At 38.0% G+C, this 15,613-nt stretch overlaps 1 protein-coding gene across 5 annotated transcripts in view; it reads right to left on the bottom strand.

Moving 5' to 3' along the window:
• Positions 1 to 15,613, bottom strand: part of LOC126236761 (clavesin-2-like) — a 600,452-nt gene that overhangs the window by 29,438 nt on the left and 555,401 nt on the right. For all 5 annotated transcript variants that reach the window (XR_007544982.1, XM_049946311.1, XM_049946312.1 and 2 more), the window contains exon 5: positions 2,088 to 2,238. Coding sequence is in view for 4 of the 5 variants with exons in the window: in XM_049946311.1 (XP_049802268.1) it covers positions 2,088 to 2,238 (151 nt within the window). In the remaining variant the exon portion in view is untranslated. The remainder of the gene's footprint in view (positions 1 to 2,087; positions 2,239 to 15,613) is intronic.

Here is a 15,613-nt window from a genome sequence, read left to right as displayed (position 1 = left end):
TTTTGATATGGACAGAGGTACTGATGTAGCTGTCTGTGAGCTGGAGGTCAACATCAAGGAAGGTGGCTTGATGCGTTGAGTAGGACCAGGTGAAGTTAACGGGGGAGAAGGTGTTGAGGTTCTGGAGGAATGCGGACAGGGTGTTCAAAATGGCTTTGAGCACTATGGGACTTAACATCTATGGTCATCAATCCCCTAGAACTTAGAACTACTTAAACCTAACTAACCTAAGGACATCACACACATCCATGCCAGGCAGGATTCGAACCTGTGACCATAGCAGTCGTGCGGTTCCAGACTGAAGCGACTAGAACCGCACGGCCACACCAGCCGGCGATAGGGTGTCCTCACCCTCAATGCAGATCATGAAGATGTCCTCAATGAATCTGAACCAGGCGAGGGGTTTGGGATTCTGGGTGTTTAGGAAAGGATTCCTGTAGATGGTCCATGAATATGTTGGCATATCATGGTGCCAAGTGGGTGCCCATAGTCGTATCCCAGATTTTTTTCAGGTATGCCGTCAAAGGAGAAGTAGTTGTCGATAAGCATATAATTGGTCCTGGTGACTAGGAAGGAGGTGGTTGTTTTGGAATCATCAGACATTGGGAAAAATAGTGTTCTATAGTGGTAAGACCATGGGCATTAGGAATGTTAGTGTAAAGGGAGGTGGCATCAATAGCGGTGAACAGGGCACCGTGTTATAAAGGAACAGAAACTGTGGAGAGTTGGTGGAGGAAGTGGTTGGTATCTTCTGTGTAGGAGGATATGTTGTGGGTAATAGGCTGAAGGTGGTGGCCTCTGAGAACAGAGATTCTCTCAGTGGGGGCACAGTAACCAGCCACAATGGGGTGTCCTGCGTGGTTGGGTTGATTGACTTGAGGAGGCACATAGTAGGTAGGAGAGGTGGCAGTTATATGGGTCAGGAGAGAGGTGGCATCTGTGGAGAGGTTCCAGAATGGGATTAAGATGTGAGGAGAGACTGGAGATTCTGCTGGATTTCTGGAAGGATGTCACTGTGCCTGGGTTTGTAAGTGGATGAATCAGACAACTGGCGGAGTCCTTCGGCCAGGTAACCCTTGCAGTTCAAAACAACAATGGTGGAGCCTTTGGCAGCAGGTAGGATTGTAAGGTTGGGCCTAGTTTTTAAGTGGAGGATTGTGGATCTTTCTGTGGGTATAAGTTTAGTTTGCATGTTGAGGGATCTGGGGAATAATGTTGTTGTTCCCTTCTGTGACTCAGCATCTCTGTTTGCAGTGTTTCGAGAATTTCTGCATTAATTCTAAAACCACTCAGCCTTCTACCATCTCAAACTCACAATATTTTAGATGTGAGAGTGGGATGCTAGAATCTACCTACTGCACATCACATGTTTGTGTGTGCAGGTGTGAAATCAGTTGCAAGCAGAACGTAGACGCAGCGGACAAATGGCACCGACAAGTACTGGGGTTGCTGGAGACAAGACATATTTTACGATTTGTTTGTAATAGAGTTATGGTTGTTAAGCCAGCTCTTTGCTAAATGTACTTAAATTTGTTTCTAATGTGAGACAATATGAGTGACTTACAAGAAGTCTAATGTTTATGTGTGAAGTGTGAATTTTGTTCTTTATGAAGCTCAAATATACTGATAGTTGTTGAAAAGTATTCTTCGAGTACCTAATTATTTTGCAAGTAGAGAGAGAGTCTTTAAGGTTCCTGTCACTAGCATCATTCTTTGGAGAAGAAGTTTATAGAGATTCCAGAAGTCGGTTATCCAGTGAAAAGATCTGCTGCGTATGCCAAGTAAGTCGACTTGTGTAAGAGAAGTGGGAAGTTTGCACATACACTTCACACACTCTTAGTTGTCAAATCGTTAGACGTTATATGGTGAGTAGCAACTATCCTTTCATTATATTGTTACATTTCATCATGGATTTTCCATTGTTTAACAATGCAGTATGTATGATGTCACACTATCTTATTTTAAATACAAAGTTATAGTTATACTAATGGCAAAAAGCTCATGCTTGTAATAAATGATCTGGTTCAGTAGTATTACAAATGCAACGTACATGTGTCTTATAAATATATTTAAATATGTGAACGTACCAACCCTTAACACAATGACAATTCGTTCATCATTATCACATTGATCTAGGACAGTCAGTCCTTCTATATCATAAATATATCCTTTCTCTGTTGGGAGACAATCTTCAAAGTGTACTGGATAATTCTTCTTTACTTCGTAGAATCTCTTCAGCTGAAAAAGAATATTTATAGATTCAATCTATTATTAACATTTGTATTAGTGATAATTACTTTTAAGTCTTGTAGTACTATTTTGTTGTTATTACTGTAATAATGTTTTGTTCTGTTGCTGACTTTTTAATCAAAAAATAACCAACAGCTTCAGAATATTACTCTCAAATCTAGTGTATATCTTACTCAAGTCATTATTATTAAAAACTCACTATAGCATTAAAGGATTTCACCGCTCAAATGTGAATGTCTTATGATATTTTATTGATATTGTTTAATTTAGTTACATAACTATGTCCTTGATATTACACGTTTTATAATTTTCACTTGTTATGTAGCCATCTTTCTACCAATGTATTGTTTTTTTTACAAAGGAGTTGCTCATATTCAATTTTCATAATTTTTCTATTGATTCTCAGTTCCCTACCTTTTTTCTGTCAGTTTTTGTTATAGAATTTTGCATAAAGTAATTTACCTCAAAACTTTTATGATAAACAATGAAAATAATTTCCAAGTAACTGGAGTTATATTTAAATGTAATAGTTTCAAAGTAACAGAAGAGCTATATACAAGATATCCAGCTACTAACTTTAGATAATGATCTTATGGCTCCTTTCTGTGGAATAAATACATGTTGATTTTTGCTACATTGCTCACCTTCTGACCACAAAGAGAAATAATAAAAATAAACAATCATTTTTCTGAGAAAGTTGACACACTGTGAGATACATCTAATTGAAAAACAGCTCAAACTAAGTTTGTTATCACGTACAGTATTTAAATTCAAGAACTTCCTCATTTCCTGGGTAACCATTATAATTTATATCTAGGAAATATGAGTGATACATGGAAGTTTGCAAGGTTAACAATTCACAGTGAACCAGTTCTACTATTGTTCATCTAACATCTTGGCTTTTTCTGGGATGAGCTTTACTATTTCAGACAACTGGTGATTGTCATGGATGCATCATCAAAAATCACAGAGACTTATTAAAAGCTCATTCATATTCTTATAAATAATTCAACAGTAAAGGAGGCAACTCACCAAACTGTCATTAACAGGCACACAGAAAAGGGTAAAATCTTTGCTCCAAGTATTCCTTATCTCCAACTTGATTCACCACTGTTCCTCATGGTTCCTTCCCAAGAACACAAATCTCTGAACAGAAAAAAATACAGCCGTCTGCAACCTCAAGACAGACTCTAATTTAATCATCCTCCCTGCCCTCCCTGTAGACAAAGGCTCCACTACTGTTGTGATGTATTGTGAGCATACCCGACAGAAGGCTTCTGCCACTGCCTGACACTTATACCTGCAAATGCTGCCACAGTGATCCCACCTCATAAGTCCAAAGTAGCCTCTAATCCCTACTCAAATCCATAGGCCCATTCCAGTATCTCTCCCCTGGATCCATCTTCCTCTTCATCTCAATGATCTTTTCACACTGATTTTTACCATAACCATAAATCCAACAATCCTAGACACCCCATTGTTGCTGGTTGCTGTGCTCACACTGAAAGAATCTCCACTCTTGTCAACCAACATCTCCAACTGATTGCTCATAGCCTAGTCTCTCATATTAAAGATACAAACCACTTGCTTCACCGACTCTTGACAAATGCCACTCCACTGTGACCCATATCACCTCATCACTGTTGATGCCACTTTCCTATACACTAGCCCAAAGCATACCTCTCCCAACATTTCTCTGACTCCTAACCCAGTACTTCAATCTCTAATATAACATGGCAAAAATGTTTGTGTTTGCGAAGTTTTGGACGTGTATCATTGCTTAATACAAGAAAAATAATGATTAATATACCAGGTCTTATTACGGATTAATACCTATCTTGTGTAACCTGGGGTGGTGCTTCTTAATGCTGCCATAGGTTGATCTTGATGTTACTGCACTGCCACACGGCAATCATGCAATGGTAGAAATAAGTTTCTTCTTGTTCACAGAGAACTTTATTTCGCACTCTAGACATTTGGCAGCGAATGTACAATGTCTGACTACATGCTTTGAAACAAAATTCAGTCCAAGACTCTTAAGAATGACTTATGGCAGCATGCAAATCACCTCTCCTATTTATATGTTTTTAAACAATTACTGTCATTGTTACATATTTAATTTTGACTAATACAATTAAAGTTTTTACACTTGCCTTCCCAAACTACACAGAAATTTATGTGAAATAAAAGTGAATAATTTCACACAAAGACAGGAAAGAATCTGTTTCTATTAAGACTATAAATTACATGTTTTATCATTACAAAAAAAATGGCTCAGAGCACTATGCGACTTAACTTCTGAGGTCATCTGTCGCCTAGAACTTAGAACTAATTAAACCTAACTAACCTAAGGACATCACACACAGCCATGCCCGAAGCAGGATTCGAACCTGCGACCGGAGCGGTCGCTCAGTTCCAGACTGTAGCGCCTAGAACCGCACGGCCACTCTGGCTGGCCTTTTATCATTACAACAATGTATTTTGTTAATTTGCATACATTATTTTACTGACTTAAAGGAATATCATCCTATCATTTTCAGGTGAACAGAGCAATTAGTTTTATTGAATAAAAGGCCTAGAGTCAATTAATTAAATTTTGTATGACTAAAATTTTACATTTCTATATGGACATAATTACAGTTCTGTTAACTAACACTAATTAAAACATGAGTATGTTTAATTTCGATCGAAAAATCGTGTCATATTTCTATTAGGGATACAAATAGTTTTTTGATTTAACAAAGCATAATATAGTTGTCTCTTGATGACTAGTCATATTGGAACTTTAATCATTAATTACTCCATAATTACAACAGCAATTTTATTTCTACCATGTGCCTGTAGCTTGTATTATGTGCAAATTGTGATGATACATTATCTTTTAATGCAACATGTTTGCTTCATTCTACACGCTGGTGACGCCCAGGAAAAAAATATCAAAACAACAGCTAAAATTAGTGCAAATTACTAATTTGCTGCAAAAAAAAAATCTTCATTGTATTCATATCCAGATAACCAGAAAAGGCAAAGTCAAAGCAACACTTTAAATTGGTGTAAATTACTGATATTACATATATGCGCTCTTGAGGAGAGTGGGGATGAGACTGGAAAAGAATACAGGATCCCAGAAGGGGTTGTGGTATTACAAATCCTTATACATGTAACCAATTACATCCTCACACATGATTACCTCTGCTTTGAGGGAAGTATATAAACAAATCTGTGTTACAGCCATGGGCACCTGCATGGCACCTTCCCCTTGCCAATCAGTATACAGGCCACATGGAAGAAACATTCCTAGCCTCCCAAAATGCCACACCCTTCTTCTGGCCCAAGTTTAATGAAGACCAAGACACCCTCTCATCATACTTCTATATCTTCAACGTCTTCTCTCCAGCTGATGATACTTCCATGATCTGGACCCATTTCAAGCACACTAAACATCACAGTACCTGTATTTTGGCAGCTGTCACCTGTTCCACACCAAAAAGTCTCTCCCAAATAGCCTAGCTACCCAAGGACGGTATATCTGTAGTGATGAGCACTGACTTGTGCAGTGTGCTAAAGGTCTCACAAAGGCTTGCCCAGACAGGCATTATACCCCAAACATTATCTGCAGACAGATTTCCTATGCCATATCCTCACACACCACTAATCCTCTCATCACCCCCAAGAAGCAGTTGCAAAGGAGTATCCCTCCCTCGACCCTCTTCCCCCCCCCCCCCCCCTCTCCCACACACACATACACATACACATAGATACACTACTTAACACTTGTTATCATCATGGACAGAAGCAACTGAATCATGATCCTTGCCAGGGACTTGGCTACCTATCATCATGCATGGAAAAAGTAGAGATCATACTCATAACCCTTCCTACCCAAACTACACAACCTCCTGGACTATCCATATGCCTCTCCTGCATCCAGTCTCTCGTCAAAGAGGTCATACCTTGTGGAAGATCCATGTGTAAGATATGTTCAATTCACCTGCCCACACATCCTACTCTAGTCCTGTTACAGGATTATCCTATCACATCAGAGGGAGGGCCACCTGTGAAAGCAGCCATGTCATATACTCGTTCTGTAGCAATTTCTGCACATTTTGTGTGAGCATAACCACCAACCAGTTGTCAGCCAGAATGAATGGCGTCCGCCAAATAACCGTCCTGGCCTCAGTCCCCACTAACCCACCACACCCAGACACTAACCTAACAGTCTCCCCTTCCTCTGTCCTGCACCCCTCACAGTCAACTCATCCAAGTCATCGTAATTGTGCCTTGTACAAACTCATCAGCTCCATATCCTGTGTGTCACATTTATTTCCCGTGCACCTGCTGGCACTACCTTCCACACTCCTACCTCACACATCCACTGCATCCCTCTGAGCCATCCGCTACCCATTCTGCCTGACAAAACCCCTTACCCCAGCCTAGCTGTTGAACTGCTATCACTGTGTGTTCTTCAAGCACAGTGTGTGTGTGTGTGTGTGTGTGTGTGTGTGTGTGTGTGTTTGTGTGTGTGTTTACATATTTATGAGAACTCTAGCTCATTTGAGGATTCCCCCAAATCTAGCAAATTTTCAGCCTTTTTTCATATGCCTGTTGATGACTCAGTGCCTCCACTATTTGGTGAGTTGTATCCTTTAGCCTTCAATGATTTACATTCTGCTATAACTTTCCTTACCATATTCATTCATATCCTCCCAAGTTGTGCCAGCACAGAGTTCAGGGTAATGATGTTAAAAGAAGTTAATATATCTCAAAGTGGACTAGTTAAATATATTGAACAAACTTCTCATTTATTTAGATAAATTGCACTCTGCAAATAATGCTGTTAAAAAATATCTTTCATAATATCATTTTACCACTTGATTAGGAATTCTGAATATGAATGGACACAGTTTTGTTTCCAGTGAAAGCAGTTGAATTGTGAAGAAAGGGGGGCGATGCCATGTACTTTAACAAAGGATACAAATGTAAAATATTTACATTCTTATATTTTACAGTGACCAGCATTTTGAAACCTGTGTTAAGAAGTAAAAGTCCTTGAATACTTAATAGAGAGTTGCAGGGTATGGAGTTTTACTACATATCTTTTATTTATTCATGAAACAATCTGATGTATTCTTAAACTTTTAAGTTTCTAAACAGATTGAGTTAATTATAAATGGTGATTTAAATAGAAGTTTTCCAGAGTATATCTATTCTAGAGTTTTCTGAGATTCCCTTGCCATTTCTCGTCATCTGATCCTCCCACCACCCTGCTAACCTCAATGCCCTTTTTTCCTGTCGTCTCTCTCAAGACATTGAGAATGCAAAATCATATTGCACATTTTGTCATTACTGATTTTACAGAACGTGATGTTCAGTTGCTAATGGTTAATGTCGGGGTGGATGATGTCACCGTTAAATGGTAAAATACAAAGACTGTAAATGAAGAGAATTGAGGAATTTTATATTTTGATGTATTTTTTGCCCCATAGATGCATAGTGAAGAACCCACAAGGATGTAGAACAGGTTAGAAAAGATGGACACACAATACATATTTAGAAAGAAAAAAGAGATACGCTAATGTATCTTCCACACATTTCAAGTGAAATGGTCCTCATGCATGTAGAAAAAATAAAAAAAATCTTAAACATATTTTCATTTGAAAGGTAATAACAAGTTTGTCACAGTACATATAAATGTACACTATACTGAGATGCAAACGACAACACTTTAGACTACTTTAGTACCTACTCATCATCAAAGAGAAAAATCAGTTTACAACACTTATTTACATTGAAGACATTACTGAAAATGTACAGAAGTGAGATTTTACACAATGTTGTTGTTGTTGTTGTTGTTGTGGTCTTCAGTCCTGAGACTGGTTTGATGCAGCTCTCCATGCTACTCTATCCTGTGCAAGCTTCTTCATCTCCCAGTACCTACTGCAGCCTACATCCTTCTGAATCTGCTTAGTGTATTCATCTCTTGGTCTCCCTCTACGATTTTTACCCGCCACGCTGCCCTCCAATACTAAATTGGTGATCCCTCGATGTCTCAGAACATGTCCTACCAACCAATCCCTTCTTCTAGTCAAGTTGTGCCACAAGCTCCTCTTCCCCCCAATTCTATTCAATACCTGCTCATTAGTTATGTGATCTACCCATCTAATCTTCAGCATTCTTCAGTAGCCCCACATTTCAAAAGCTTCTACTCTCTTCTTGTCTAAACTATTTATCGTCCACATTTCATTTCCATACATGGCTACACTCCATACAAATACTTTCATAAATGACTTCCTGACATTTAAATCTATACTCGATGTTGACAAATTTTTCTTCTTCAGAAATGCTTTCCTTGCCATTGCCAGTCTACATTTTATATCCTCTCTACTTCGACCATCTTCAGTTATTTTGCTCCCCAAATAGCAAAACTCCTTTACTACTTTAAGTGTCTCATTTCCTAATCTAATTCCCTCAGCATCACCCGACTTAATTCGACTACATTCCATTATCCTCCTTTTGCTTTTGTTGATGTTCATCTTATACCCTCCTTTCAAGACACTGTCCATTCTGTTCAACTGCTCTTCCAAGTCCTTTGCTGTCTCTGACAGAATTACAATGTCATCGGCAAACCTCAAAGTTTTTATTTCTTCTCCCTGGATTTTAATACCTACTCTGAACTTTTCTTTTGTTTCCTTTATTGCTTGCTCAATATACAGATTGAATAACATCGAGGATAGGCTACAACCCTGTCTCACTCCCTTCCCAACCACTGCTTCCCTTTCATACCCCTCGACTCGTATGACTGCCATCTGCTTTCTGTAGAAAATTGTAAATAGCCTTTCGCTCCCTGTATTTTACCCCTGCCACCTTCAGAATTTGAAAGAGAGTATTCCAGTCAACATTGTCAAAAGTTTTCTCTAAGTCTACAAATGCTAGAAACGTAGGTTTGCCTTTCCTTAATCTTTCTTCTAAGATAAGTCGTAGGGTCAGTATTGCCTCACGTGTTCCAACATTTCTATGGAATCCAAACTGATTTTCCCCGAGGTTGGCTTCTAACAGTTTTTCCATTCGTCTGTAAAGAATTCACGTTAGTATTTTGCAGCTGTGACTTATTAAACTGATAGTTCGGTAATTTTCACATCTGTCAACACCTGCTTTCTTTGCGATTGGAATTATTATATTCTTCTTGAAGTCTGAGGGTATTTCGCCTGTCTAATACAACTTACTCACCAGATGGTAGAGTTTTGTCAGGACTGGCTCTCCCAAGGCTGTCAGTAGTTCTAATGGAATGTTGTCTACTCCGGGGGCCTTGTTTCAACTCAGATCTTTCAGTGCTCTGTCAAACTCTTCACGTAGTATCATATCTTCCATTTCATCTTCATCTACATCCTCTTCCATTTCCATAATATTGTCCTCAAATACATCGCCCTTGTATAGACCCTCTACATACTCCTTCCACCTTTCTGCTTTCCCTTCTTTGCTTAGAATTGGGGTTCCATCAAAGCTCTTGATATTCATGTAAGTGGTTCTCTTTTCTCCAAAGGTCTCTTTAATTTTCCTGTAGGCAGTATCTATCTTACCCCTAGTGAGATAAGCCTCTACATCCTTACATTTGTCCTCTAGTCATGCCTGCTTAGCCATTTTGCACTTCCTGTCGATCTCATTTTTGAGACGTTTGTATTCCTTTTTGCCTGCTTCATTTTCTGCATTTTTGTATTTTCTCCTTTCATCAATTAATTTCAGTATCTCTTCTGTTACCCAAGGATTTCTACTAGCCCTCGTCTTTTTACCTACTTGATCCTCTGCTGCCTTCACAATTTCATCCCTCAAAGCTACCCATTCTTCTTCTACTGTATTTCTTTCGCCCATTTCTGTCAATTGTTCCCTTATGCTCTCCCTGAAACTCTGTACAACCTCTGGTTCTTTCAGTTTATCCAGGTCCCATCTTCTTAAGTTCCTGGGTTCTTCCATGTATACAACCTTCTTTCATGATTCTCGAACCAAGTGTTAGCTGTGATTGAGTTATGCTCTTCGCAAAATTCTACCAGGCGGCTTCCTCATTCATTTCTTAGCCCCAATCCATATTCACCTACTATGTTTCCTTCTCACCCTTTTCCTACTCTCGAATTCCAGTCACCCAAGACTATTAAATTTTTGTCTCCCTTCACTACCTGAATAATTTCTTTTATCTCATCATACATTTCATCAATTTCTTTGTCATCTGCAGAGCTAGTTGGCATATAAACTTCTACTACTGCAGTAGGCGTGGTCTTCGTTCTATCTTGGCCACAATAATGTGTTCACTATGCTGTTTGTAGTAGCTTACCCGTACTCCTATTTTTTATTCATTATTAAACCTACTCCTGCATTACCCCTATTTGATTTTGTATTTATAACCCTGTATTCACCTGACCAAAAGTCTCGTTCCTCCTGCCACCAAACTTCACTAATTCCCACTATATCTAACTTTAACCTATCCATTTCCCTTTTTAAATTTTCTAACCTACCTGCCTGATTAAGGGATCTGACATTCCACGCTCTGATCCGTAGAACGCCAGTTTTCTTTCTCCTGATAACGACGTCCTCTTGAGTAGTCCCCGCCCGGAGATCCGAATGGGGGACTATTTTACCTCCGGAATATTTTACCCAAGAGGACGCCATCATCATTTAATCATAATACAGTAAAGCTGCATGTCCTCGTGAAAAATTACAGCTGTAGTTTCCCCTTGCTTTCAGCTGTTCGCAGTACCAGAACAGCAAGGCCATTTTGGTTAGTGTTACAAGGCCAGACCAGTCAATCATCCAGACTGTTGCCCCTGCAACTACTGAAAAGGCTGCTGCCCCTCTTCAGGAACCACACATTTGTCTGGCCTCTCAACAGATACCACTCCGTTGTGGTTGCACCCACGGTACGGCTATCTGTATTGTTGAGGCACGCAAGCCTCCCCACCAACGGCAATGTCCATGGTTCATGGGTAGGTTTACACAATACATTTTTGATATTATTAATAATATACAGTGTGTAACAAGTACAAGTGCAGATATTGCTATTGGTGACTGAGACAGTGTACTGAACAACATTAAATCAGTATTTATGCCATTTCCAGACTAATAATCATAGCTGTTGCAAGTCATATGTTTTTAAGTTGGTTAGTAGCTCCAAGTACACATGGCAATAGCAAGCCATTAATGCTTATTTTCCCTCTGGGCAGTAGGTCAGGTATTGAAGTGTAGATGTGTGGATGCAAAACCAGTACTCTACACTGACAGGTGTAGTACACTTGATGGTGTACCATGCAGAAAACATCAGAGCATAAAGTTTGTGACTTGTTTGTGGGAAGATTGTTCAATGCAGAGAAAAAACAACCAAAGCACCAATATTAAGATACCGCAGAAAAAACTATCTGCCTATTTATACCCATTACATCCTGTATATGCGTCAGTCTGTTCCATTGCTGCCACACAATCACAGATGGAGAAAAGAGGAGAATAAACAAGACAGGACTCTGTGAGGGAAATGGCTAGAGACAGAGATGGGTGGCAAGCTTTCCTTGATGGTTTCTTTTAAGTGTTGCTGTCAAAGAAAAGAAGGAGAAAGATGCCTTATGCTTCCAAAGGAATTAGTCATGCAAATCAAGTCTATTCTATGAAGAAATTCATCGGTGGAGTAGAAGGAGTTGGCCACTGATAAATCTTTTAGGCTCCTCTTAAATCGAATTTTACAAGTATTTAAAAAATTTTATGGCTGCTGGTAAGTTATTGAAAATGTGCATTTCTGAATAATTCCTATCTTTCTGGACCAAAGCTTCTGACTAAATTTTTATGAAGATGGTTCTTTTTCTAAAACAGATTCCTTGAATCAGCTGTAGGTTTGAAAAAGAAATACATATTTTAATGACAAATTTCATCAAGGAATAAATAGATTGGGAAACTACAGTTAGTATCCCCAGCCTTGAACAGGCCTTTCTAGGGAAGTGTAGAGTACACATCCACAAATAATTCATGTTACACATTTTTGGCTTTGGAAAACTTTAGCTTAGCTTGATGAGTTACTTAAAAATTAATTCCACATGACATTATGGTATGAAAGCAAATGAGGTATGGTAGCTTTTCTTAATATTTATGTCACCTATGTCTGACAACGTATGGGTTGCAAATAAAGATTTTTTTAGGAACTGCAGCAGTTCTGCAGTATCCTCCTCCCAATTAAATTTACTATCAATCTGTAGTCCTAAAAATTTAACACTATAAATAACTTTTAACTGCTTGCCATCATATTTTGGCACGTACTAAGAGAAACCTCTTCAGAGTCTGAACTGTACTCAATGTGTTTTTCAAAGTTTAGTGACAAAGAATTTACTAAGAACGTACCAAGAATGTTGTCCTCAAAATTCGATCAACTAATCTTTCTAAAAGTATACTTTATTTTTTGTTTATTGAAATGTTAGTACCATCTGCAAACAAAACAAACTTGGCATCTGGTACTATTACTGATGGAAGGTCATTGATACAAAAGAAGAACTAAGGGTGATGAAGATAGCACCTTATGGAACATCACATGTTATTAGTTCAATGTTAGATGACACCTGATAGTGTAATACTGGACTATTTCCTATTGTAACCCATTGTTTCCTGTCAGAGAGATACTATTTGAATCATTTTGCAACATTTAGTGTTACACATATTTTGTGATCTGTCAAAGGCCTGTCAAAGGCATCTGACTGTATAAACCATGATAAACCATGGTTTGTACAGTCAGATGGCATCTGATTGTATAAACTATGGTTTATCATGGTTTATACAGTCATATGCCTTTGACAGATCACAAAACATGTGTAACACTAAATGTTGCAAAATGATTCAAATAATATCTCTCTGATGATAAATCATGGTTTATACAGTCAGATGCCTTTGACAGATCACAAAATGTGTAAATAGCATGTAAATAATTGTCTAATGAGTTATGCACATTCTCACTGAATGGGTAAATAAGTGCTTCATTGTGGAAACCCTTTAGAAATTTAATCTGTGACTCTGACAATATATTATTTGTAATCAGGTGGTTAAGAAACCAGTTGTATGTTACCTTTTCTAAAATTTTTGAAAATGATGGCTAAATTGAAACTGTCTAGAAACTTGATGGCATTTCTTCAAGGTAAGTGCTCTATCAATAACAGTCTTTCATTTTTCATTCAAGCCATGAGCACTGTATGCATCACTTCAGTTCATGTTTTTTGAAAAGTTTCCTAAAATAATCAATTTTTTGCTTCCTATTTAGTAGATTTTTTATGCTCATCAGTATCAACATTTAACAAAAGAAACTGCATGTCATATTCTGAGAGGTCATTAACTATTGGTTTTGTAATATAATTTGTTCTTTAGACGTTTCTATGAAGATATTATCAATGGCTGTTTCTGACCAATTAGCTATCTTAGTTGGAAAGTTTACCAAAGGAATGAAGTTGAGTGACAGTGTTACTGACAGCAAAAAATTCTTACTGGAAAAGTTTTTAAGAAAATCTACATTAAAATTACCAGCAATGATTATTTATTTGTTTTTTACTTCAAGATGATTTATGAAGAGATTAGAATTATCTGCGGGTGCTCAGTATACACTTACTATTACAAAGAATTTTATCATTCTTTATCTGTTGCACATGCTTGTATACACCACTCTAAGCAAAATTTTTGTATGCCTATATTCTTAAATTTATGATGATTTCAGATGAATGTGACAACTTCTTCGTTTCTGAGGTGACAACACAAATCCCATCACACCTAATACATCTACACCACTAGTCACATGATATTCAGAGAGGCAGAATGTGTCAACTGGGTTGAGGAATCTTGTTTATCAATGACAGTAAGTAGCACATTAATTTTAATTCTCTGTCCTTGAATGTTTTGATGTAATAAAGATAGCTGTCATTTTGCTCTGTCATCTTATAACTGGGTGGAAATAAAATTTCTTGTGACAGTTGAAAATTTTAACAAATAGCATTTTGTATTGACACAGCATGCCAAAATTATGTTGTTTAGTTTCTTTGTCAAACTGAAGGCTTATCTCAGTCATAATCTCTCTTAAACCTATGTTTCTTTCTGTCCTCCCTATCTTAAAAAAATGTGCTGCTCTCACGCCTTTTACCACTAGAATTTTACCACTCGTGACAGTGCCTCCATTCCTTAGATTTCTGCTAATAGTCCAGCCAAATCACCCTTCCGTTTACTGCCGAAGTGAACGCAATGCCTAGTTTAATCACATCTACTGGCAGAATGAACAGAAACGATGTCAAAAGGGGAATCTGTACCTGACCTAAGTAGCCATTCAAGTGGAGTCTCAGAACAGCAACCAACTCAACATTGGTATGTTTTGATGCTGATGCAATCTTTACTAGGCCACATTCCACATGGTATGCAGGATCTCTATTAGTACTGTCACCTGGTGCAACTTCTACCCCAGTGTCTTCCTTGGTGATATCTTTACAAAATGATCCTATATTCTCTGTCACCTGACACATTCAAGCATTAATTTAAAAAAATTTGATGACCTCGTATTCTGACTTAGTTCATTCTGTAAAAGTTGGCCTGCATCTTGTAAAGCATCAGGGAATAGGTTAAATATATAAAATGAAGAGACTGATGCCAACCTCATATTGAAATTTATAATACTGTTTTCATTCAGTTATTTAATTGGATAGATAAAAAATCTACTCACCAAGCAGAACACATACATAAAAGACTGTTGTAACTGGCATGCTTTTGGAGCCAGTGGCTCCTTCTTCAGGCAGAACACATGAAGGGGAAGGAAGAAGGGTGAAGGAAAAGGGCTGGAGAGGTCTAGGAAAAGGGGTAGATTTCAGTAAAGTCACCCAGTACTGTGGGTCAAGGGAGATTTACCATATGGGATTAAAAGGAAAGATAGCTGGCATTTTGTCTTTTCTTCTCAACCCGTATGGTAAGTCCCCCCTGCCTCTCAGTTCTGGATGACTTTTCTAAAATCTAGCCCTTTTCCTAGACCTCTCCAGTCCTTTTCCTTCACCTTTGTTCCTTCCCCTTCAACCCTTCTGCCTGAAGAAGGAGCCACGGCTCCGAAATCTTGCCAGTTACAACAGTCTTTTATGTGTGTGTTCTGCCACTGCTTGGTGAATAGATTTTATATCTATCCAATTAAATCATTTTGTCATTAATTGATTGTTTTTGTTGTTATGTTTTGATTTTGCTGATGATACACATTTTACATATGGATTACACATCGCATTTTGGCTATTGCAGGCACAAATATACCTCAACTTGTGAGTGATCTTTAGAATAATGATTTTTCAAAAATGTAATAAATAATAAAGTTATCATCTTATTATTTCACTTT

The sequence above is a fragment of the Schistocerca nitens genome, chromosome 2, assembly GCF_023898315.1.
Source record: "Schistocerca nitens isolate TAMUIC-IGC-003100 chromosome 2, iqSchNite1.1, whole genome shotgun sequence".
NCBI classification, from domain to species: Eukaryota; Metazoa; Arthropoda; class Insecta; order Orthoptera; family Acrididae; genus Schistocerca; species Schistocerca nitens.
Note: the sequence above shows the minus strand (reverse complement) of the source record. Positions and strands in the feature narration are given on the sequence as shown.